The sequence below is a fragment of the Lindgomyces ingoldianus genome (assembly GCF_010093535.1).
Source record: "Lindgomyces ingoldianus strain ATCC 200398 unplaced genomic scaffold BDR25scaffold_3, whole genome shotgun sequence".
NCBI lineage: Eukaryota > Fungi > Ascomycota > Dothideomycetes > Pleosporales > Lindgomycetaceae > Lindgomyces > Lindgomyces ingoldianus.
The window spans coordinates 2,335,919-2,354,792 of record NW_022985164.1 but is presented as its reverse complement, the minus strand read 5'-3'; the positions used below and the strand labels follow the sequence as shown (position 1 = coordinate 2,354,792).

The 18,874-nt window shown below is 42.2% G+C and overlaps 3 protein-coding genes across 3 annotated transcripts in view; 1 reads left to right on the top strand and 2 right to left on the bottom strand.

Moving 5' to 3' along the window:
• Positions 1–5,729: 5,729 nt before the first annotated feature.
• On the bottom strand, positions 5,730–5,948 carry BDR25DRAFT_391154 (uncharacterized protein; the record flags this gene model as incomplete). The annotated part of the gene is made up of 2 exons (XM_033698134.1): positions 5,730–5,854; positions 5,912–5,948. The coding sequence occupies 2 exons, from the start codon at positions 5,946–5,948 to the stop codon at positions 5,730–5,732; spliced, it is 162 nt and encodes a 53-aa protein (XP_033553637.1).
• Positions 5,949–7,010: 1,062 nt separating this feature from the next.
• On the bottom strand, positions 7,011–8,882 carry BDR25DRAFT_331442 (threonine dehydratase-like protein; the record flags this gene model as incomplete). Its single annotated transcript, XM_033692633.1, has 3 exons — positions 8,646–8,882; positions 8,367–8,583; positions 7,011–8,311 (listed from the first exon to the last, which is right to left on the bottom strand). Exons 1-3 carry the CDS (start codon positions 8,835–8,837, stop codon positions 7,011–7,013), a joined length of 1,710 nt encoding a protein of 569 aa, XP_033553636.1. The 5' UTR covers positions 8,838–8,882.
• Positions 8,883–15,881: 6,999 nt separating this feature from the next.
• BDR25DRAFT_331440 (WD40 repeat-like protein) overlaps positions 15,882–18,874 on the top strand; it is a 3,910-nt gene continuing 917 nt past the window's right edge. Inside the window, exons 1-4 of the mRNA XM_033692632.1 lie at positions 15,882–16,071; positions 16,119–16,305; positions 16,353–17,878; positions 17,928–18,844. Of these exons, the coding sequence (XP_033553635.1) occupies positions 16,194–16,305; positions 16,353–17,878; positions 17,928–18,844 (2,555 nt within the window). The 5' untranslated portion in view covers positions 15,882–16,071; positions 16,119–16,193. The remainder of the gene's footprint in view (positions 16,072–16,118; positions 16,306–16,352; positions 17,879–17,927; positions 18,845–18,874) is intronic.

Here is an 18,874-nt window from a genome sequence, read left to right as displayed (position 1 = left end):
CATTTTTAAATAAACTTGCATAGAATTAACTAAAATAGGCAGGAGCAAGTTTTTAGGGCATTATGTAACACTCTCTTATGCTACTTAGGCCTATTGTTATCTGTTCTATCCTCTAAGTCATAGGACTACTATAAGGGGGGATAATGTAAGGCCGGATGTCCCAGAACGGGCCAGTATGGCCTCACCTGACCTGTTTGGAGGTCGTATGACCTGTGCTTCGTATATAAGCATGAATCCTGACAAGCGAAGCTTGGCAGCGATTCGTCTCTCTTACAATACACTCCTATCTTTCTCCGAAAGCTTGCTCTCAGTGCTATCCGTGCTACTTACCATCCCATCTTTACACCTTGTATTTAGATCTGTCTCTAAGTTCTGTTGCTTAGGCGAAAGAGGAAGGGTGTGTTAAGGTTGTTTCACTATGTTTTACCTCTCTTGTTCCACAGTTTAAGCTGGGGGGTGTGTCGCGTACAGCTATCCGTCTACATATATCCTTCTGCTGTGCTAGCTAGGAGGTTAACCTTTTAGCAAACGCAACAATTATTAAAAAAGGTTAGTTCTTTTTTATTATTTTTAAAAGTTTCTTTTTTATAGCTTTTACCTTACTAAGATTTATAAGTTTCTTTACAAGGTATTTTTTTTAAAGTTTAAGTAGGCTTCTAGTTACTATTCTTTTTTCTTTTTAATTTAAGATCCTGTTCTTTATATCTGTTGTTATAGACTATAGCTAATTTAATAAACTGTTCTAGATTCTTTAGTTTATTAATGTGTTTATACCTATCCTTAATCTAGTTATAAAGTCCTTTATAGAACATGCAGCAGAGGGCCCTTTAGTCTGTCTACCTATAAATAGCTTATTGCTTGCAAAATTAAGCTATGTATTACTGTACTATTTTTTTTCTTGTAAGTTATTTATTTTATCTACTGCTAATTTTTTTAATTTACTTATTTATAAATAGTTTTTAGCACTTTCTTAAATTTTTCTATATTTTTTAAAAATTAATTAGGTTTAGTTGTGTAGTAAAGTTTCTATTCTTTTATACTAGTTCTAATTATCTGTGTAGGGTTAGAACTATATAGCTAGGGTTTCTTCTAGGTAGAGGCCTATCTACTTAACTATTTCTTTATTAGTTTAAAACGCTCTAAAGTTATAGCGTATATAAAGTTAGCAGTAGGTAAAAAAAAGGTTTTAAGTTTTTAAACTAGCTTATCAAGAGTGTAAGTAGTATAAGATGTAAAAAAATTTTTACTAATGTGTTTATTTACTTGTTAAGATAGTAGTAAAGGGTAGTAAGTTCTACCTATAAGTTTACTACCTACTTTATAAGCTCTAGTTTAGAGGCAGTTAGGTTTATTATTAATTTTAATAGGGCAGCTCTTGTTATTAAAGTATCTCTATAGATAAAGAGTATAAGATTTATACTTTATTAGAGGGGAGTAATTATAGTTATAATTTTTACTTGAAATAAATAGTGTCTAAAGTACTTAGTGTAACGATTCTCGTTCCATCTCGGGTCGCCCGGAACCCATCCGAAGGGTCCCCGTATCGGCTCCGACCTTGGCTCGACCCTGACTCGACCTGGCCCCGACTCTGCCCTGCCCCCTGCTGTTACCCCTATTCCCTTATGTATTTAGTTGCACCTTGCCCTGTAGCTAGCTTAGTAGTTTTCTGATATCCTTTTGTATAAGGCCTATAGGTGTTAATGGCATTCCTAGGTTCTAAGTCCCCACGCACTCCTATATGCCTCTAAGTGGATTTATACCGCATTTAGACCCATTGTCTTGCCTGCGCTGTTACATTATATTAGAAAACTTGCTTTTGCTAGTAACAGCTTTATAATAATATTGCATTAATTATCTGTTTAACTATGTCTAAGCCTAAGATGTGTCTAATTTAGTTTAGGTTACAATTCTCTACACTGTTACATTAAATTACTTAGTCTATAAACTAGATCCTATTAACTTCTAGTTAACTAAAGCCTTTAGGTTTAGAACTTCCTATCCCCTATAATTAGGATTGCCTTTAGAAAAGTTGCATAGAGGCGCTAAGGTAGAAACTTAGAAACTACTAATAACTTATTAGAATTAGAGACAACTGCTAATGTCTAACTAACTACTACCCTCTAATTCTAGAATTAAAATACGCTCTAGCTAAAGCAAGCCCTCTAGAGTTAATTAACAATCTATGTTAACAGCTAAACCTGCTCCTGCAGCACCTAAAGCTATACCCCTACCTAATTTAGAGTTAACCCCTAGTAGTATATCTATTAATAATTAGATTGCTTAATTATAAGCACAGCTTAAGCAGCTAATTTAGCTAAAAACTACTAGTTAACCCCTACTAACTACTAAATCACCCCTAATAACGCCTTGTACTACCTTTGCTACTCTAAGTGCAAGAGATCTTTTAGGCACCCCTTAGACCTAGTAAATCCACCTTACTAAACACACGCCTAAGATTAAGATTTTTACAGACAGCAAAGAACCTATGTTTAAATAATAGCAAGCCTTTATTATAGACAGACTTAACATTAATTTAGATTACTATTAAAGCAAGCGTGCACACATAGCATTAATATAGGGACACATGGCTAGTATCGCAAAGGATTATCTAAAGCCTAGATACCTAGCTAAATTAGATTACTTTTAGTTTAGAAACATAAAAGAAATAATAAAGCTCTTACAAGCTTATTTTATTACTAGTTAGAAGAAAACTAAGGCATAGTAAGTGTTCTAGACTCTTAGAATAGATAAAAAGAAAGCTTTTTCTACATTTAAAGCGCGCTTTATTAGTGCAGCTATTAAGGGAAAAGTATTTTAGTTAGATTAGTCTTTCTACTTATAAAAGAAGCTTCCTCCTAGCCTACAGGTACTAAATTATAGTTTTAAACATACCTAGGCAAACTTTTTTAAAGCTATAGTAGCCTACTTTACAGTGTACAATCTAGAAAGGAGGACCTATAGGAAAGACCTTATTATCCTATCTAAATTAGCTTTAATTAACAAACTACACCTGCTACCCTAATAATTAATAACTGCATGCGTAGTGTTAGGTTTAGAAGACACCGCTAGCAGTGCAAAGGAATACTTAGCAAGGACACCTAGCTAAATTAGACTAGTTTTAGTTTAAGAAGGCAGAGGACATAACAATAATACTTTGTACTATAAATACTACTAATAGGGACTATTAGTCTACAGAGGGGGGGGTAGTGTAACAATTCTTGTTCCATCTTAGGTCGCCTAGAACCTATCTAAAGGGTCCCTGTATTAGCTCTAACCTTAGCTTAACCCTAACTTAACCTAGCCCTAACTCTGCCCTGCCCCCTGCTGTTACCCCTATTCTCTTATGTATTTAGTCGCACCTTGCCCTGTAGCTAGCTTAGTAGTTTTCTGATATCCTTTCATACAAGGCCTATAGGTGTCAATGGCATTCCCAGGTTCTAAGTCCCCACGCACTCCCATATGCCTCTGAGTAGATTCATACCGCATTCGGACCTATTGTCTTGCCTGCGCCGTTACACTTAGAGCCTTAGAAGTTAAATATAGAGAGGAAGAGGAATAAAGAACTTAGACTGTTGCAGATGTATAGTCTACTTAGTTATAGTTAGAGTAAGAAGAGGTAAGTTAACTGTAGTTTGCTCTTTAACAGCAGTATAAAGTGCTTAGGTTAAACAGTTCTAGTTTAGAATAAGATAGAGGTATATATAGTGTAAAATATATAATTAGTATTACTTTTATTATAAAGTAGTAATACTACTTAGTCTATGTAGCTAGAAGCTAATAATAAACTAAACTTTAATTACAACCATTCTATACTAGTTAGGATTAAGGCTATATACATAGGGTTGCACGTTGTTAAGTGCTAAAGAGCGTAGCGTATAGCTGTGCGCAACAGCGCTCTTCTGCGTCTAAACCTTCTTGTCCTATTAGACAGTGCATTTAGCTGTGCCTTAGACTAGCGGGTCTGTCTATTCTTAGTCTGTCAAGTCACGTGACTTGTTACGCGGGACAGGAAAGGTGTTCTAACCTTTTTTGTTCAGACAGTGGGGCGTCTGTGGTTGGTAGCTTACGATCTAATTGTAGGTTGTAACAGGTATTTATTTTTGTCTTATTAATATATATATAGCAATATTCTGCTTTATAGTTGTAATTATAGAGTTGTTTATAGTATTAAAGTTAATTATTCTATTATGCTACTTTACGCTAAAAATAGTAGAAAGCATAGTGTTATTTTTTACATAAGTAGTATAATTATGCTTTGTAAAAGAGGCTGTTTCTACAGGTAATGCATTCTATGTTTTTACATGTTGTTGTCTATTCTTTTAAGTTATCTGCTTTATTAATTTCTAGGATGTCCTTAGGCTACTATCTAGCCTTATATTTTTCTTGCTAGTTAGAGCATCTTCTATTCTAACAGGTATACTATATCTTGTAGCAAAATCCTAGTTGTAGCACTACTAGTTGTAGTAGTTGTTAAGTCTGTAACGGCGCAGGCAAGACAATGGGTCCGAATGCGGTGGGAATCCACTCAGAGGCATATGGGAGTGCGTGGGGACTCAGAACCTGGGAATGCCATTGACACCTATAGGCCTTGTACAAAAGGATATCAGAAAACTACTGAGCTAGCTACAGGGGCGAGGTGCGACTAAATACATGAGGGAATAGGGGTAACAGCAGGGGTCGGGGCCAGGTCGAGGTCGGGGCCGATACGGGGGCCTTCCGGAGGTTCCGGGCGACCCGAGATGGAACGATTCATGAGAATCGTTACAAAGTCTACACTAGGAATTCCTTATTTTAAACAATTTATACTAGGTGTTCTTTCTATAGACAATTATCTATGTTGTGTTTTAATAATCTATATATAGTATATAGGTTCTAGTTGTTCTAATTTTCTAATTCTTTTCTAACTATTGCTAATGCTAGTAGTAGAGTTAGTATTCTTAATTTTTATGTTAGTAGTCTAGTAAACTTGTTTTATAGTTCTCCTAGCTTTTTATTTTAAATAAGTATTGTTGCGTTTTGCCAAAAGGTCAACCTCCCAGCTAGCACAGCAGAAGGATATATGTAGACGGATAGCTGTACGCGACACACCCCCCAGCTTGAACTGTAGAACAAGAGAGGTGAAACATGTTAAAACAACCTTAACACACCCTTCCTCTTGCCTAAGCAACAGAACTTAGAGACAGATCTAAATACAAGGTAGCCTCTGTAATAGGCGCACTGCCTAAATGCTCTTTGCTAAGCGTGGGAATTAAACACGCAGTGTTCTAGGATAATGCAATCTTATTAGTAGAGCAGGGGTGCGCAAATTTTTCAAGCGCTAACCATCTACACTACGCCGCGAACTAGGCTTATAACTGTTGCGTTTTGCCAAAAGGTCAACCTCCTAGCTAGCACAGCAGAAGGATATATGTAGACGGATAGCTGTACGCGACAAGTATGTTTTAGTAAAATTAGTTACACTGTTGCTTAGTAAATAGGCTGTAATTTTATTATGTAACCTTAGTAATTACTATTTACACTTTAGGCTTGTTTTATATTTTTACCTAGTAATATTCTCTATTATACTATAATTTCTTGTAATTTACTACTTTACACTTCTAACATAATTTATTAAAGTATTAGTTGTCTAGCTTTTTAGCTGAAAGCTTTTTAAGCTTTTGTTCTACTAAGAACCTTTTCTATCCTTTTATAACATTTTTTACATAGACTAGTATATTATTCTAGTTAGTCTATTTGTTTGCAGTAATCACACGATAGTCGGATGCGTCGTCACCATGGTCGCATGCGTCGTCACCATGATCGGATGCGTCGTCATCATAGTCGTGTGCATCGTCACCATGATCTGTTGCCAAGACTCACCCACTCATTTCGCATGTATATAGACTCCTACAAAGGACTCCTCTAGCAATACATTCAATGCAGTTCCTCATGTCTCTGGTGCTCCACATAGCTTCACACTATTCTTTAGACTTAGCTGCTTAGGCGTAGAGAGTACTATAGCTCTTATTTATTTAAAACTACTACTTTTTAATAAACTTAGCTACACTAACCTAGGAAATAGTTTCCTTTACACTTTTAGTAAAGGTGTAAATCTAATTATTTCTTAACATCTTAAAAAGATAGCTTAATTTTAGTATAGTAAACTTTTATATTTATACTCTTTTTTTATTCTTTTAAGTTTTAAAGTCTAGGCAGTTTTTTTTTTTAAAATGTTCTACTGTTTTACATTTTAGGCACGCTTTTTTTAACACTATTTTTTTTCTTTTTTTATAAATAGTTTTTATAAGGCTTTATTAATGCCTTTTCTTTTATTTATAGCTTCTACTTTGCTCAGGTCTATAAGTTTTAGAGTAGACACAAGTGTTGTTTTTTATAAAATACTATTCTTTATTTTTTAACTTCTTTATTTTTTAATTCTCTTATATAGAGCCTATTATTAATTCTAATTACTAGTTCTATATACTTAATAAAGTCTATTAGCTTTTCTAGCTAACTAATCTTATTTTTCGCTAAGTTCTTAAGTCTTTTATAAAACATTATGCATAGTGCTTATAAGTCTGTCTATCTATACTAGAATTAGTATTTCTTAAACTTTATAGCATACTCTTCTGCAAAGCTTTTTTATTTAAGATTGTCTAGTTTCTATGCTACTATTTTTTCTGCGTCTAGGTCACGGTTAACTTAGACATGCCTCAGACTCTCTCTAGAGAGTCATCGTAAGGGAAACCTGGAGAGGAAGGTCACCGAAGCATCTTGAGAGAGGTATGGACTGTCAAGATTAGGTAAATGTGCAATCTCTTTAATGTGCTCTTCCGACGTTATACTTCAACCCTACATCCTCCGATAACTGCTATATCGAATTATACTTTGCAGAACGGTTATTTGCACGCAGACTAGACATTAAAAACCCTGTATTCATCTATCGGGATATCACAAATCGTATTAAAGATAAGCAAACACCAGGTACACCAGAATGGCCCACTCGCATCCCTCGAAACTTCCAAATCCATTCAATCTCTTAAGAACATCTTATAACTCGGACTATCCGTTACCTCCTCCCACGGATACCCAATAGCCTTCAAAAACTCCGTCAACTTATCCTTCTCATCCTCTTTACACTGTATCCCAGCCAAGACCTTGCCCACATCACCTCCATAGTTCCGATAATGGAATAGCGAGATGTTCATGCCAGGTTGGAGGGTATGCAAGAATTTATAGAGCGCACCACCTCGCTCTGGAAACTCGAACATGAAGAGATGTTCGTCCGCAGCGCTACTTCGGCCGCCGACTAGGTATCGAATATGCGACTTAACGAGCTCGTCTTGTGAAAGGTCGTGCGCGGTCATGCCTTCGGCTCCTAGCCTGGTGATGAGGTCAGGGAGATCTCTTTCGCGGGTGGCAGATTTCATCTCGACACCGACGAGGATATTAGCGGAGCTGGGTCCACTGTACCGGTAACTGAATTCTGTGACGGCCATGGGATGGATGGAGGAGACGAGTTTTGCGAACGCGCCGGGCTGCTCGGGGATGTGGACCGATAGCAAAGCCTCCTTATTCTCACCAAGAGCAGCGCGCTCAGCGACGAAGCGGAGTCGGTCAAAGTTCATGTTGGCTCCACTTGCCACGGCGATCAAGCCCCTCTCTCTCTTTGGACTTGGGTTCCTCGCCACCCACTTTTTCAACCCGGCAAGGGCCAGTGCGCCTGCTGGTTCGACAATGGATCGCGTATCTTCGAACATGTCCTTGATGGCGGCGCAGGTCTCATCGGTCGTGACCTGCACCACCTCATCAACCACTTCCTGGCCTATCCTGAACGTCTCTTCTCCCACGGTTTTAACAGCTGCACCATCAGCAAAGAGTCCTACGTCTTTGAGGACGACACGCTTCCCCGCTCTCAGTGACTCCACCATGGCGTTGGCATCGTACGTTTCCACGCCAATGATCTTGACATGAGGCGCTATGCGCTTGATGTATATGCCAACACCAGCAATCAATCCACCACCACCAACGCAGCAGAAGACAGCCTCCAGGTTTTGTAAGTTGGTCTGCCGTAACAATTCCATGCCAATTGTGCCTTGGCCTGCTATCACGTATGGGTCGTCGAAGGGTGGAATCGATACGAGGTTGTGGAACTTCTCCAGCCGATGTGCCTCCTCCTTGGCGGCGTCAAAGTCGGCTCCGTGGAGGACGACTGAGCCGCCTAGTCGGGAGACATTTTTGTGCTTGATGTCGGGGGTGCCCGAGGGCATGACGATGGTTGCGGGTATGCGGAGGCGACGGGCGGAGTATGCGACGCCTTGGGCATGGTTCCCTATCAAAGGCAATCAGCCCTGAAGGCCTTATATCTTGACTGGTGAGAGACATACCAGCACTGCACGCTACAACACCCCGCCACCGATCCATTGAATCCAAATGTGCCATCTTGTTATACGCTCCTCGCAGCTTGAAGCTAAACACGGGCTGCAGATCCTCTCTCTTGAGCATGACATTGGATTCTAAACGGTTGCTTAAATTTGTAGCATGTGTGAGGGGTGTTTCTTCGACGACTTCGTAGACGCGGGAGGTGAGGATAAGGCGGAGGTACTACAATACACTTAGTCTCTTCATCCCCGTGCTCTAGTATACAAAGATAACTATTCTCATACATCAGGATATCCATTCGGCAGGAGGAACGCATCCGGGACAGCATTTTTCAATTTCGCCTTGGGAGACTCCGATGGCGGCGAAGGGTTGGTCGAATATTCTGTCAGAGCAAGACTTGTGGTTTTCGGCGTACAGGGCGTAGGAATCCCATTGGCACTGTCCTCGGGAGTTGTCGGGCGCGAGTAGTCGGCCATGGTAGCCAGTTGCAGCGTGTTTTGTGTTTTGTGTTTTGTGTTTTGTATTTTGTGTTGCACTGTTGAAATTTCAAGCGATGATGGCGTCGCGAAGGTACGGTCCCACATCGGCGACAGGGGGTGCTATCGAAACCGCAAGCACCACATAGCGGGACGAGCTCCACCTGTACCTTTTGATCATAGTGGGGCGCTCCGAATTCAAACTCAGCTCCTCCATGATTTTGCTGGGGAGACGCCTGAAACATGTACATGCTATGGACAATATATATCAGAGTTAGAGGGGCTGTCAGCACTGCTGCTACGGACGTCTCAATGTGGTCAGGAAAGTCGTTGAAGCTACTGGTGCATCGATTTTCTCTCCAGGCAGAGGCGGTGAATGAAAAGGAATTCAACAGCAGCCGTATCAGGCAGCGTTGGGACAGAAACTGCGGGACAGATGGTAATTATTTCGTGCTTATGCATGTCGTAGTACCTGTCAGCATATCATGCGCCACGAGCACATCTTTGAGGAGCATGCACCCGTCTGCTGACGTCTATTCGCGGGGTAGGGTTAGGGAGCCACGCTGTTGTTAGTGTAACAACCTCGTAATAGAATATTGCTGCATCTTAATGAGATATGTGTAAGAGGTGGGGAAGTGGCTCTCGTTTGCCATGCAGGGCTTCAGGAATGGAACACCTGAAGGTGGAAAACGTAATTCATATGATATAAAGACGGGGCTCCGTACCACTTCGCTATCACAACTAAAAAGGTACAAATAGTCAACCCACGGTTGATTCGCGAGCAGAATAGTATATATGCCTTACACATGACAGGCGATCTAGCTATGCATACCCCAACTAAACCCTCCTCGACAATCATAGGCGAGAGAGAAACAAACCCATGTTCCGTTCAAGGACCAAACTCTCTAGCTTTCAGCACCGGACTATTCAGACAAAAGGCAAAGTAGAAAATGATTCAGAGAAATACTTTCCATTTGCCCAAAAAGATGCAGGTTTTAAAGATATAGCTAATTCACTCTCCAAAGAGGGTAAGGGGAAAACGATGCTAAAGAAGCCAATTATTAGACACGTGGAATAAATCTTTTCTTCTCAGCCTGTTCTGCCGTCCCCAGTGGATTGGTACTTCATCGCCTGCCCCATATTTGTCGTTAGGGCCGCCAAAGGTAGGTCGTCGGTGTTCTGGAGTATTGAGCTGTTGCTCTTGATGCAGACCGTAGAACCAAAGCCGAGGCACACCCACAACGGTTATGGCTGCTCGGGAGTTGTAGGCTGCCGGAAGCTGCCGGAGGACGTTGGATGCAAGAGAGAGAGAGGCTTTTGTGTTGCGGTGAGAGGAAGATGCCTAGGTAGAGTAACCATTAACCGAGATCTCCAGAGAGATGGGATTAGGAGGGTGCGGTTAACAGGGCTTCCAACGGGCCGTACTACGGTCCGTACAAAGTGAACCGTAACGGTCACGTGTTCAGTACGAACGTACTGAGTTCGTAAGCCGCACTGTACGGTTAATGATGCCCTAGGTACAGTACGTAGTACAGATTGTATTACCCTTTTAGGAAGTTTTTATAGCGATTCTGGAGGAGTAGGAGGACTCTGGTGAGCAGGAGGTCTGCGGGGAGAGCTTCTAAAGCTCTAATTAGCCAAAAGTTTTGCAAGGGCGCTTAAATCTCTTTCTAAGGGGTTTAATCTATCTATCTGCAGTCTGTTGTCTTAAAAATGCCTATTACAGACTATTTTCTATTACAGAGTTATCTATCTACGTGTCTTGCCGCCTTATAGGCCTTATCTAGTTAATTAGATCTCTCTGTTGTCTATTTTACGCAGTCTTATAGGCTGTAGAAGTTAAAAGCCCTCTACACTGCGTCTCCTGCCTTATCCTGTGATAGTACACTGTCTGTAGCTAAAGATTAATTGCAGCAGTTTCTAGAGAACTGCAATTATAATGCTAGCGTTAAGTTTATAATTAATTAGAATAATATATAGCTATTAAACTTAAAACAGGCATTGCCCTTAGCATAATTAGGTTACTAAGTAAAGAACAAGACTACTTTACAAAGCAATTGTACACTGTTAAAGGTGTAAGCTTATAGCGCAGATATAACGCTCCTAGAGGAGCAGAGCAAGGTAATCTGCCTCTAGCTCTGCTGTTAGTGTTATAAGCAGGGCTTTTAAGGCGCTGTAAAGGTGGTAGATAGCTATAACTATATTATTTAGCACCTACTAAGAGAGCATAAGGTTAACGTTAATAGAGAGCTCTTACCTAATAGCGTACAGCTACTGCAGCACCTATGGGAGGCAGCTAGAGGAGCAGCAGGCTTGTCGCGGGGGTTATCTTATACACTATAGCAGGAGGGTCCTCTGCGCAGTGCCCTAGTTAACTAGGTTATAGTGCAGGATTAGTTGTTTAAAAAGGCTATTTTATTAAAGACCTATAGTTTTATTAGCTAGAATTGCATAGATCTTCTTGCTGCCCTACTACATTCTGCTACTACACTCTCTAAGGATATCTATGCTGCACTTATGCAGTAAAAGAAGAAGATTTAAATAATACTAATTACTGCGCTATTAAAAATTGCGCTAAGCATAGATATATAGTGTTCTAGAAACTACCTTTCCTTCCTTACAGTAGTAGCTTACTTTGTTAGTATGCGCGCACAGGCTACTATTATAAGAACTCTGTAACTAACAACAGCTAGATGCCTTACACGCTTAGCAAGACCTCTTAATTAGCTTTAAAAACTTATACAGTAACTATACTAGCAGTGCGCAAGCTTCTAAGATAGCTGCTGTTATTAATAAGTACAATATTACGTTAAAATTTAGCTGCTTTATTAGAGATAATGTGTTAAATAACAACAACAAGCTTATCTAGAGCCTTAATAAGGAGCTTAACCTACTGTATAAGCTTAATAGACAGCACTAAATCTACTGCGCTGCCTATATAATCTAGGTAGTTATTAAAGCTATTATATACAGCAAAGGTGTTATAAAATTTAAGCAGAAGCTTGCTAAAGCTGCTCTACGCAATTAATTTAAGCTATATAGAAAGCGTAGAGTTATTAGACAACTCTATAACTTTGTAAACAGTGTGCTAGCATTACATAAGCGCATAAGGCTTTTTAAGACTCTCTAAATTAACATTGCAGAGGAGGACTTAATTTAGCAGTTTAGCACGCTTAATCTAGTGCGCAATAGCAGAGTACACTAGCACTTAGTTTACCTTATGCTATTACGCTGTTACAAGCTTAGAGAGGCTATTAGTTGCTTCTAACAGCAATAAAGAGGCTTTTCTAATGCTAATAAAAAGACTTAACAAGCTAGCTTTAATGCCCTAGCAGATCTTATTACTAAAGATAATTAGGATAAGATTAAGCGCTTTAAGAACTTTTTAGAGAAGTTCTATTAGATAATAAAGAGACTTAAGGGCTAGAGCTTATCTAGCTTACTATAGAGGACTATAATAGAGCTTTAGTGCCTCTAAATCTACCTTAATTAAATAAGAGTAATTACTGCTAACAAGCTAAGTAACTTATACCTTAAAAATGCTGTTAAGTTTAGCTATTAAAAGCTTACTACTTACTAGGGTAAACTAATTCTTAATCTGCTAGTCTTGTACTACGCAGTTACTACTATCCTTAACCCTTAATTGCGCTTACTTTAGTTTTAAGATTACTAGCAGTATTACAAGAGCTAGGTAGATAAGGTAACTAGGTTAATAAAGACAATCTTTAACTAGTATTTAAATGCTAAGGATAAGCATAAAGTTAAGAATAAGCTATTATCTCCTAGGTGTTGTAAGCTGCTAGGTAGCAACTATTACAACAATAATTACAAGGCTTGCCTCTTTATTAACCTTTCTCTTATAACAAATTAGCGCTTACACAAGTGTAAGAAGGTGTTAAATAAGCTACAGCTCTACTATAACTTTATAAGAGCTAATTACTACAAAGATTACCCCTTACTACGCGGAGAACCCCTATAATAGTGGCTTACTAGAGGCAAAACAGCCTATCCTATCCTCTTTAAGATTGCCCTTAATTTCCTTACTATCCTAGCTACTAGTTGTAAGTGTGAGAGGTGTTTTAGCGCAGCTAGTTGTACAGTAACTAATAATTAAGGCTTACTAAAAAGTGCAACAATTAAGGCTATTTAACTCTAGAAGAACTAGCTACAGCATAAGGTAGTAAGTAGCAAGCTTTTAGACCTCTCTGCTCTTGTTACTAGGGAGAATTAGTTATCTTATAGTTAATTAGACCTTAATCTTGTGTCTCTAGAGACCTATAATCTTAGCTGTTTTAACTAGAGTATAGCGTACTTTAATTAAATTGTACTACTTGTACAGATCACGTGAGCTGTAACAGTTACAATACGTACACCTACCTCTCCTCCTCCCTGCCGTACGAACGTACCCAAAATCTCACCCGTACAGGCCTCAAAATCGCCCAATCGTACAGTACTACGCCTCGTTGGAAGCCCTGGCGGTTAACACCAGCGGCCCCGAACGTCAACGTTGGCATGTGCTCCAGGACCCACGATCTGTACTGCACCTTTAGCATGTGACCAAGGGCCTCGCTCCTATTTTCCCGTAATCTCTCTAGAGTGTCTTGAATGAAGGCACCAGGGGTGTTCGTGCACCTATTGTTGAGCCCTGGAACGGAACCAGAGCAAGAGACAGCCTTGGAAAAGATCCAAGTCCAGCCGCTAGGATCCCAATGTCCGCGCTTAGAAGGAAGGAAGTCGCATCAAACTGTGTCCATTGTCTCAAGGCTCCGCGGAATATTTACATCAAGGTCTGTCGGATAGCTTGCGACTTGATTCCCCCTCAGGGGGATACAATCATGTTATCAACCACTTAGACACCGAGTACTTGCGCACTTCCAAGGAAAGCTAACCAATTGCTTAAAGGAATTCGACCGGCTCATTTGATCAGCTGGTTGGAAGAGCGGATAGCAAGACTTAGCAATGAGCATGTTCGTTCCGCTGTGGACCTTGCGCTAGTCTGCCTAACTAGACCAAGAAAGTAGCGCACAATATTAGCTTAAATGAAGACAGGAAGACCCACTACTGCAATACAATCATCACGCCGAAGGAGACTGTTTCTATATCCCATATCCTCTATGGCCAAACCGATAGTAATACTGCGGCTTGAGGTGCAATACAAAGACTCCAATAGTATATTAGAAAGCAGATATAGCCGTACCAACCTTGTACACAGAAAACACGGGGAAAACAGTTCTTCAGGGAGGGGGGAGGGGTTCTACCACTCCAAACTTAAGCTAAAAAGTGGGTAAACAGGACCAAGGAAAAGAGGCCTCTCCAGAAATCTGCACACTGCGGTACCGTTACAGCAGCCTGCCAAGCCATCCTTCGAGTCGACTTTTCTCTTTCTTTCAAAAGCGTCATGCGGATACTTGCGATATTCCAGGATGCGAGTAGTGGCTATTATCGGGCTTGACATAAGGAGAAGACCTTATCCAGGCAATCCAGCTCCAAAAAAACTGAGATGAACTAAAACCTACAGGGGTGACTAGTATTGGTTTCCGGATCTACACTTCGGTTATTCTGAGCGCACGGTCGCTCAAAAAGACGCTTACGAAATGACTCTTAGCGCTTTGCAGGAGCACCATAGCTGTGGCCCATGTACCTCGACCTACCCATGAAAAACAAGGTCAAAGCAGGAGCGGGTCGGCCATCCTCCCCGCTAGTGTGATCAAGGTGTTCACCTGCTGGTAAGCAGACTGACAGGAGCATTTAAATCTTGAACCATTGCTATATTCAGTACCAGAAATTGCACCGCCACCAGTTGATCACCAGTTATCCACTTGCAAGAGGCGGTGGCTGGTCCCGGCGAGCCTGCTTCCCTTGTGCTCACTCACCAACATGCTAGGTTATTGAGCTTAGGGAAACCTGCTGTAGATTTACAGAAACTCAAGTGCATCAAGCCTCAATGCTATTATTAGATCCTCCAATCATCGAAAAGGAATAGGCGACGGCTCGGTCAACTCTAATTCGTCCGCCAAGATTGTACAGCGATGCAGGCGCACCAAGTAAAACGTCCTCCAGCTGAAGCCGCTAGCAACACAAGCTCACCTCCATACTTCCTGTTTCCCTAGCAATCTCAAAGGACTTCCTGCGTTAAAAAAAAAAAAAAAGGCAGCAAACAGGTGAAAGCGATTCCTATCTAAGTTCTTACCACTCCAGTGGCATTTCACGCGCAGCAAAGCAGGATGGAACGACCAGGCTGATGTAACTCGAAAAGCATTCAGCATCAACGCCGTCTTGTCCAAAACTATCAGCTTGTGCTTAATGGCGACAGCCATGGAAGCTCCAACTCCCATAGCGGACTTCGGGCTCACCATCCTAAGTGACCCTCAGGATGCGGTGATTGAGTACGTTTCACCGAGTGGCCTTGATAGTAATAGTTCGAACTGATTTAAGCAGCTTTGTCTTTGTCCATGGTCTCCAGGGACACCCACGAGACACTTGGACGTATAAGTCGAAGCCAGCTCAAAGTCCCCAGAGTCTGGGTCTATCTCCTCCGGCAGCTGCTAAAAGTACGAAGCGGCGAACCCTCAGTATCATTCCTAAATTCTTGAAACGTAAACAAATGGAGCTAGGGACATCAGAAGTGGGTGTTGACCAGGAAAACGATACAAAAGATAGAAAGCGCCAAGGAAAAGACATCTTCTGGCCGGGGGACCTACTCAAGGAGGACTTCCCCAAGGCAAGGATAATGACATTTGGCTATAATACAAAGATCACCCAAGGCTATCAGGCGGCACACCAAGGCAACATTTTCTCCCACGCGAAAGACTTGTTATACCAATTAGAGGTAAAGAGGAGGAAGGTAGGAGACAGGAGCCTGCTCTTTATGGCACATTCTCTTGGTGGGATCTTGGTGAAAGAAGTGCTGCGGCGCTCTCAAAGCCATCCAGATACGGAAATTCAGAAGCTATTTACGTTAACTACAGGTGTCTTCTTCTTTGGTACTCCACATCGAGGAAGTAAGGATTGGGCGTCGTTCGGGGAAGGCGTTGCAGGAATGGCGGGTCGTCTTCTAGGCATAGACACGAACAGTCAAGTCATCCATGCATTATTGCCTGGCGGCCCTGAGCTTGAATTGTGCCAGGAGTCATTTACGGCCCAATGGGTAGCACGCGGAGATAGTCTTGTAGTAAGGACTTTTCAGGAATCGAAAGGAGTTACCGGTATCCGGTTTGGGGGATTCAATCAACTGGTACTGCAGACATCTAATTACTTTGGCAAGACTAACTAGATTGCCAGATTGTACCCCCAGACTCCTCCTCGCTAGACCATCCAAGTCAGCGGGCCCGAACAATAGATGAGGACCATATAGGCATGGTCAAGTTTAAAGGAAGGAACGATAAAGCTTACGAGATGGTGAAAGCGGATATTGAAGAGCTAGTCGAGAATAGTGAAGTAGTAAAAGCAGCGAGAGACCCAGGGAATAGTTAGTGTAGTAGTATATCTAGTAAAACAGGACTGATTTTCTCGTAGATATGACAAAACAAGATCGAAAGTGTATTCAGGACTTACGCGTCACCGACCCCTGCCACGACAAGGAACGTATTGAGAAAACTAAGGGTGGACTGCTGGAGGACTCATACCGCTGGATCCTCCAAAACCCCGACTTCCAAAGATGGCGTGACGACGATCAGAGCCGACTACTATGGATTAAAGGCGATCCTGGCAAGGGCAAGACGATGCTGCTTTGCGGTATCATCAACGAGTTGAATAAGCCAATGACCAAGACAGGCCAGCTGTCTTTCTTCTTCTGCCAGGCCACAGACTCACGGATTAACAGCGCCACGGCCGTGCTTCGAGGTTTGCTGTACTTGCTTATCAATCAGCAGCCATCATTCGTCCCGCATTTACGGAAGAAGTATGACCACGCAGGCAAAGCACTCTTTGAGGATGCAAACGCCTGGGTTGCCTTATCTAAGATCTTCACAAACATTCTGCAAGACTCAAACTTGAATACTACATACCTAATTATTGACGCACTTGACGAGTGCGTATTAGACTTGCCAAAACTGCTTGACTTTGTTGTCCAGCAGTGTTCATTATCACCTTGTGTGAAGTGGGTAGTCTCTAGCCGCAACTGGCCAAGTATTGAAGAACAACTGGTGAAGGCAGGACAGGGGGTAAGGCTGAGCCTTGAGCTGAATGCGGAGTCTGTTTCTACTGCTGTTGGTGTATTCATCCAGCAGAAAGTGCTTCAGCTATCGCAGGATAAGAACTACGACGACGAAACTAAGGGCGCTGTGCTTGATCATCTGTACTCAAATGCGAATGATACATTCCTCTGGGTAGCTTTGGTCTGCCAGAATCTTAAGGAGATGTCCCGGTTGAATGTCGTCACTAAGCTGAAGTCATTTCCACCAGGACTCAACTCTCTTTATGAGCGGATGATGCAGCATATCAACGACTCAGACGATGCTGAACTCTGCAAGCGTGTGCTAGCGACAATCACAGTCGCGTATCGCCCCATCACGCTAGAAGAGCTATCCTCTCTTGTAGGGGAGCTCGATGGCAAGGATTTGGGGTTATTGCAGGAGATTGTTAGCCGCTGTGGCTCGCTTCTAACTATCCGAGATGGTACCATCTACTTTGTCCACCAGTCTGCAAAGGATTTTTTGCAAAAAGAGGCATTCAACACCGTATTCCCATCTGGAAGCGAAGAGGCCCATTATGCAGTCTTCTTGAGATCACTGCTTTCAATGTCCAAGATGCTCCAACGAGATATGTACAGATTGGGAAGATTAGGATATCCCATTGAAGAGGTCTATCAGCTGAAGCCAGATCCCCTAGCGCCGTTGCGCTACTCGTGTACCTACTGGATCGATCACCTCTGTGACTGGAGTTCTAGCACTTCTGCATACGATAAGGACGTCCTCCAGGACGGAGGCCTTGTCGACAGCTTCCTTAGAAAGAAATACCTTTACTGGCTTGAAGCTCTAAGTCTCAATAGAAACATGTCAGAGGGTGTGCTTGCAATAGGAAAACTCAACACATTAGCCCAGGTGAGCAGTAAAGTAGCAACATTTTCTAATGTATACTAATATTATCCAGAAAAGCACAGATGGACCTGGCTTGACAAACTTACTTGAAGATGCGCGCCGATTTATTATGGCCCATAAGTCGGCAATAGAGAATAGTCCACTTCAGGCATATGCTTCCGCGCTCCTCTTTAGCCCCACTCGCAGTCTAATAAGAGGCCTTTTTAAGAAGGAAGAGATGGGCTCAGTCACAATAAAGCCAGGTATGCAAGAGAACTGGAGCGCTTGCTTGTCAACGCTCGAGGGCCATAGCGATTTTATTTCCTCGGTAGCCTTCTCACACGACTCGACCCGGCTGGCGTCAGGGTCAGGTGACCACACAGTCAAGATCTGGGATGTGAGTAGCGGCAAGTGCCTGTCGACGCTCGAGGGCCGTAGCAGTCATATTACCTCGGTAGCCTTCTCACACGACTCGACCCGGCTGGCGTCAGGGTCACGTGACGACACAGTCAAGATCTGGGATGTGAGTAGCGGCAAGTGCCTGTCAACGCTCGAGGGCCATAGCAGTTTTATCTTCTCAGTAGCCTTCTCACACGACTCGACCCGGCTGGCGTCAGGGTCATATGACGACACAGTCAAGATCTGGGATGTGAGTAGCGGCAAGTGCCTGTCGACGCTCGAGGGCCATAGCAGTTTTATTTCCTCGGTAGCCTTCTCACACGACTCGACCCGGCTGGCGTCAGGGTCATATGACGGCACAGTCAAGATATGGGATGTGAGTAGCGGCAAGTGCCTGTCAACGCTTGAGGGCTATAGCAATTCTATCTCCTCGGTAGCCTTCTCACACGACTCGACCCGGCTGGCGTCAGGGTCATATGACGACACAGTCAAGATCTGGGATGTGAGTAGCGGCAAGTGCCTGTCAACGCTCAAGGGCCATAGCAGTCATATTACCTCGGTAGCCTTCTCACACGACTCGACCCGGCTGGCGTCAGGGTCACATGACGACACAGTCAAGAT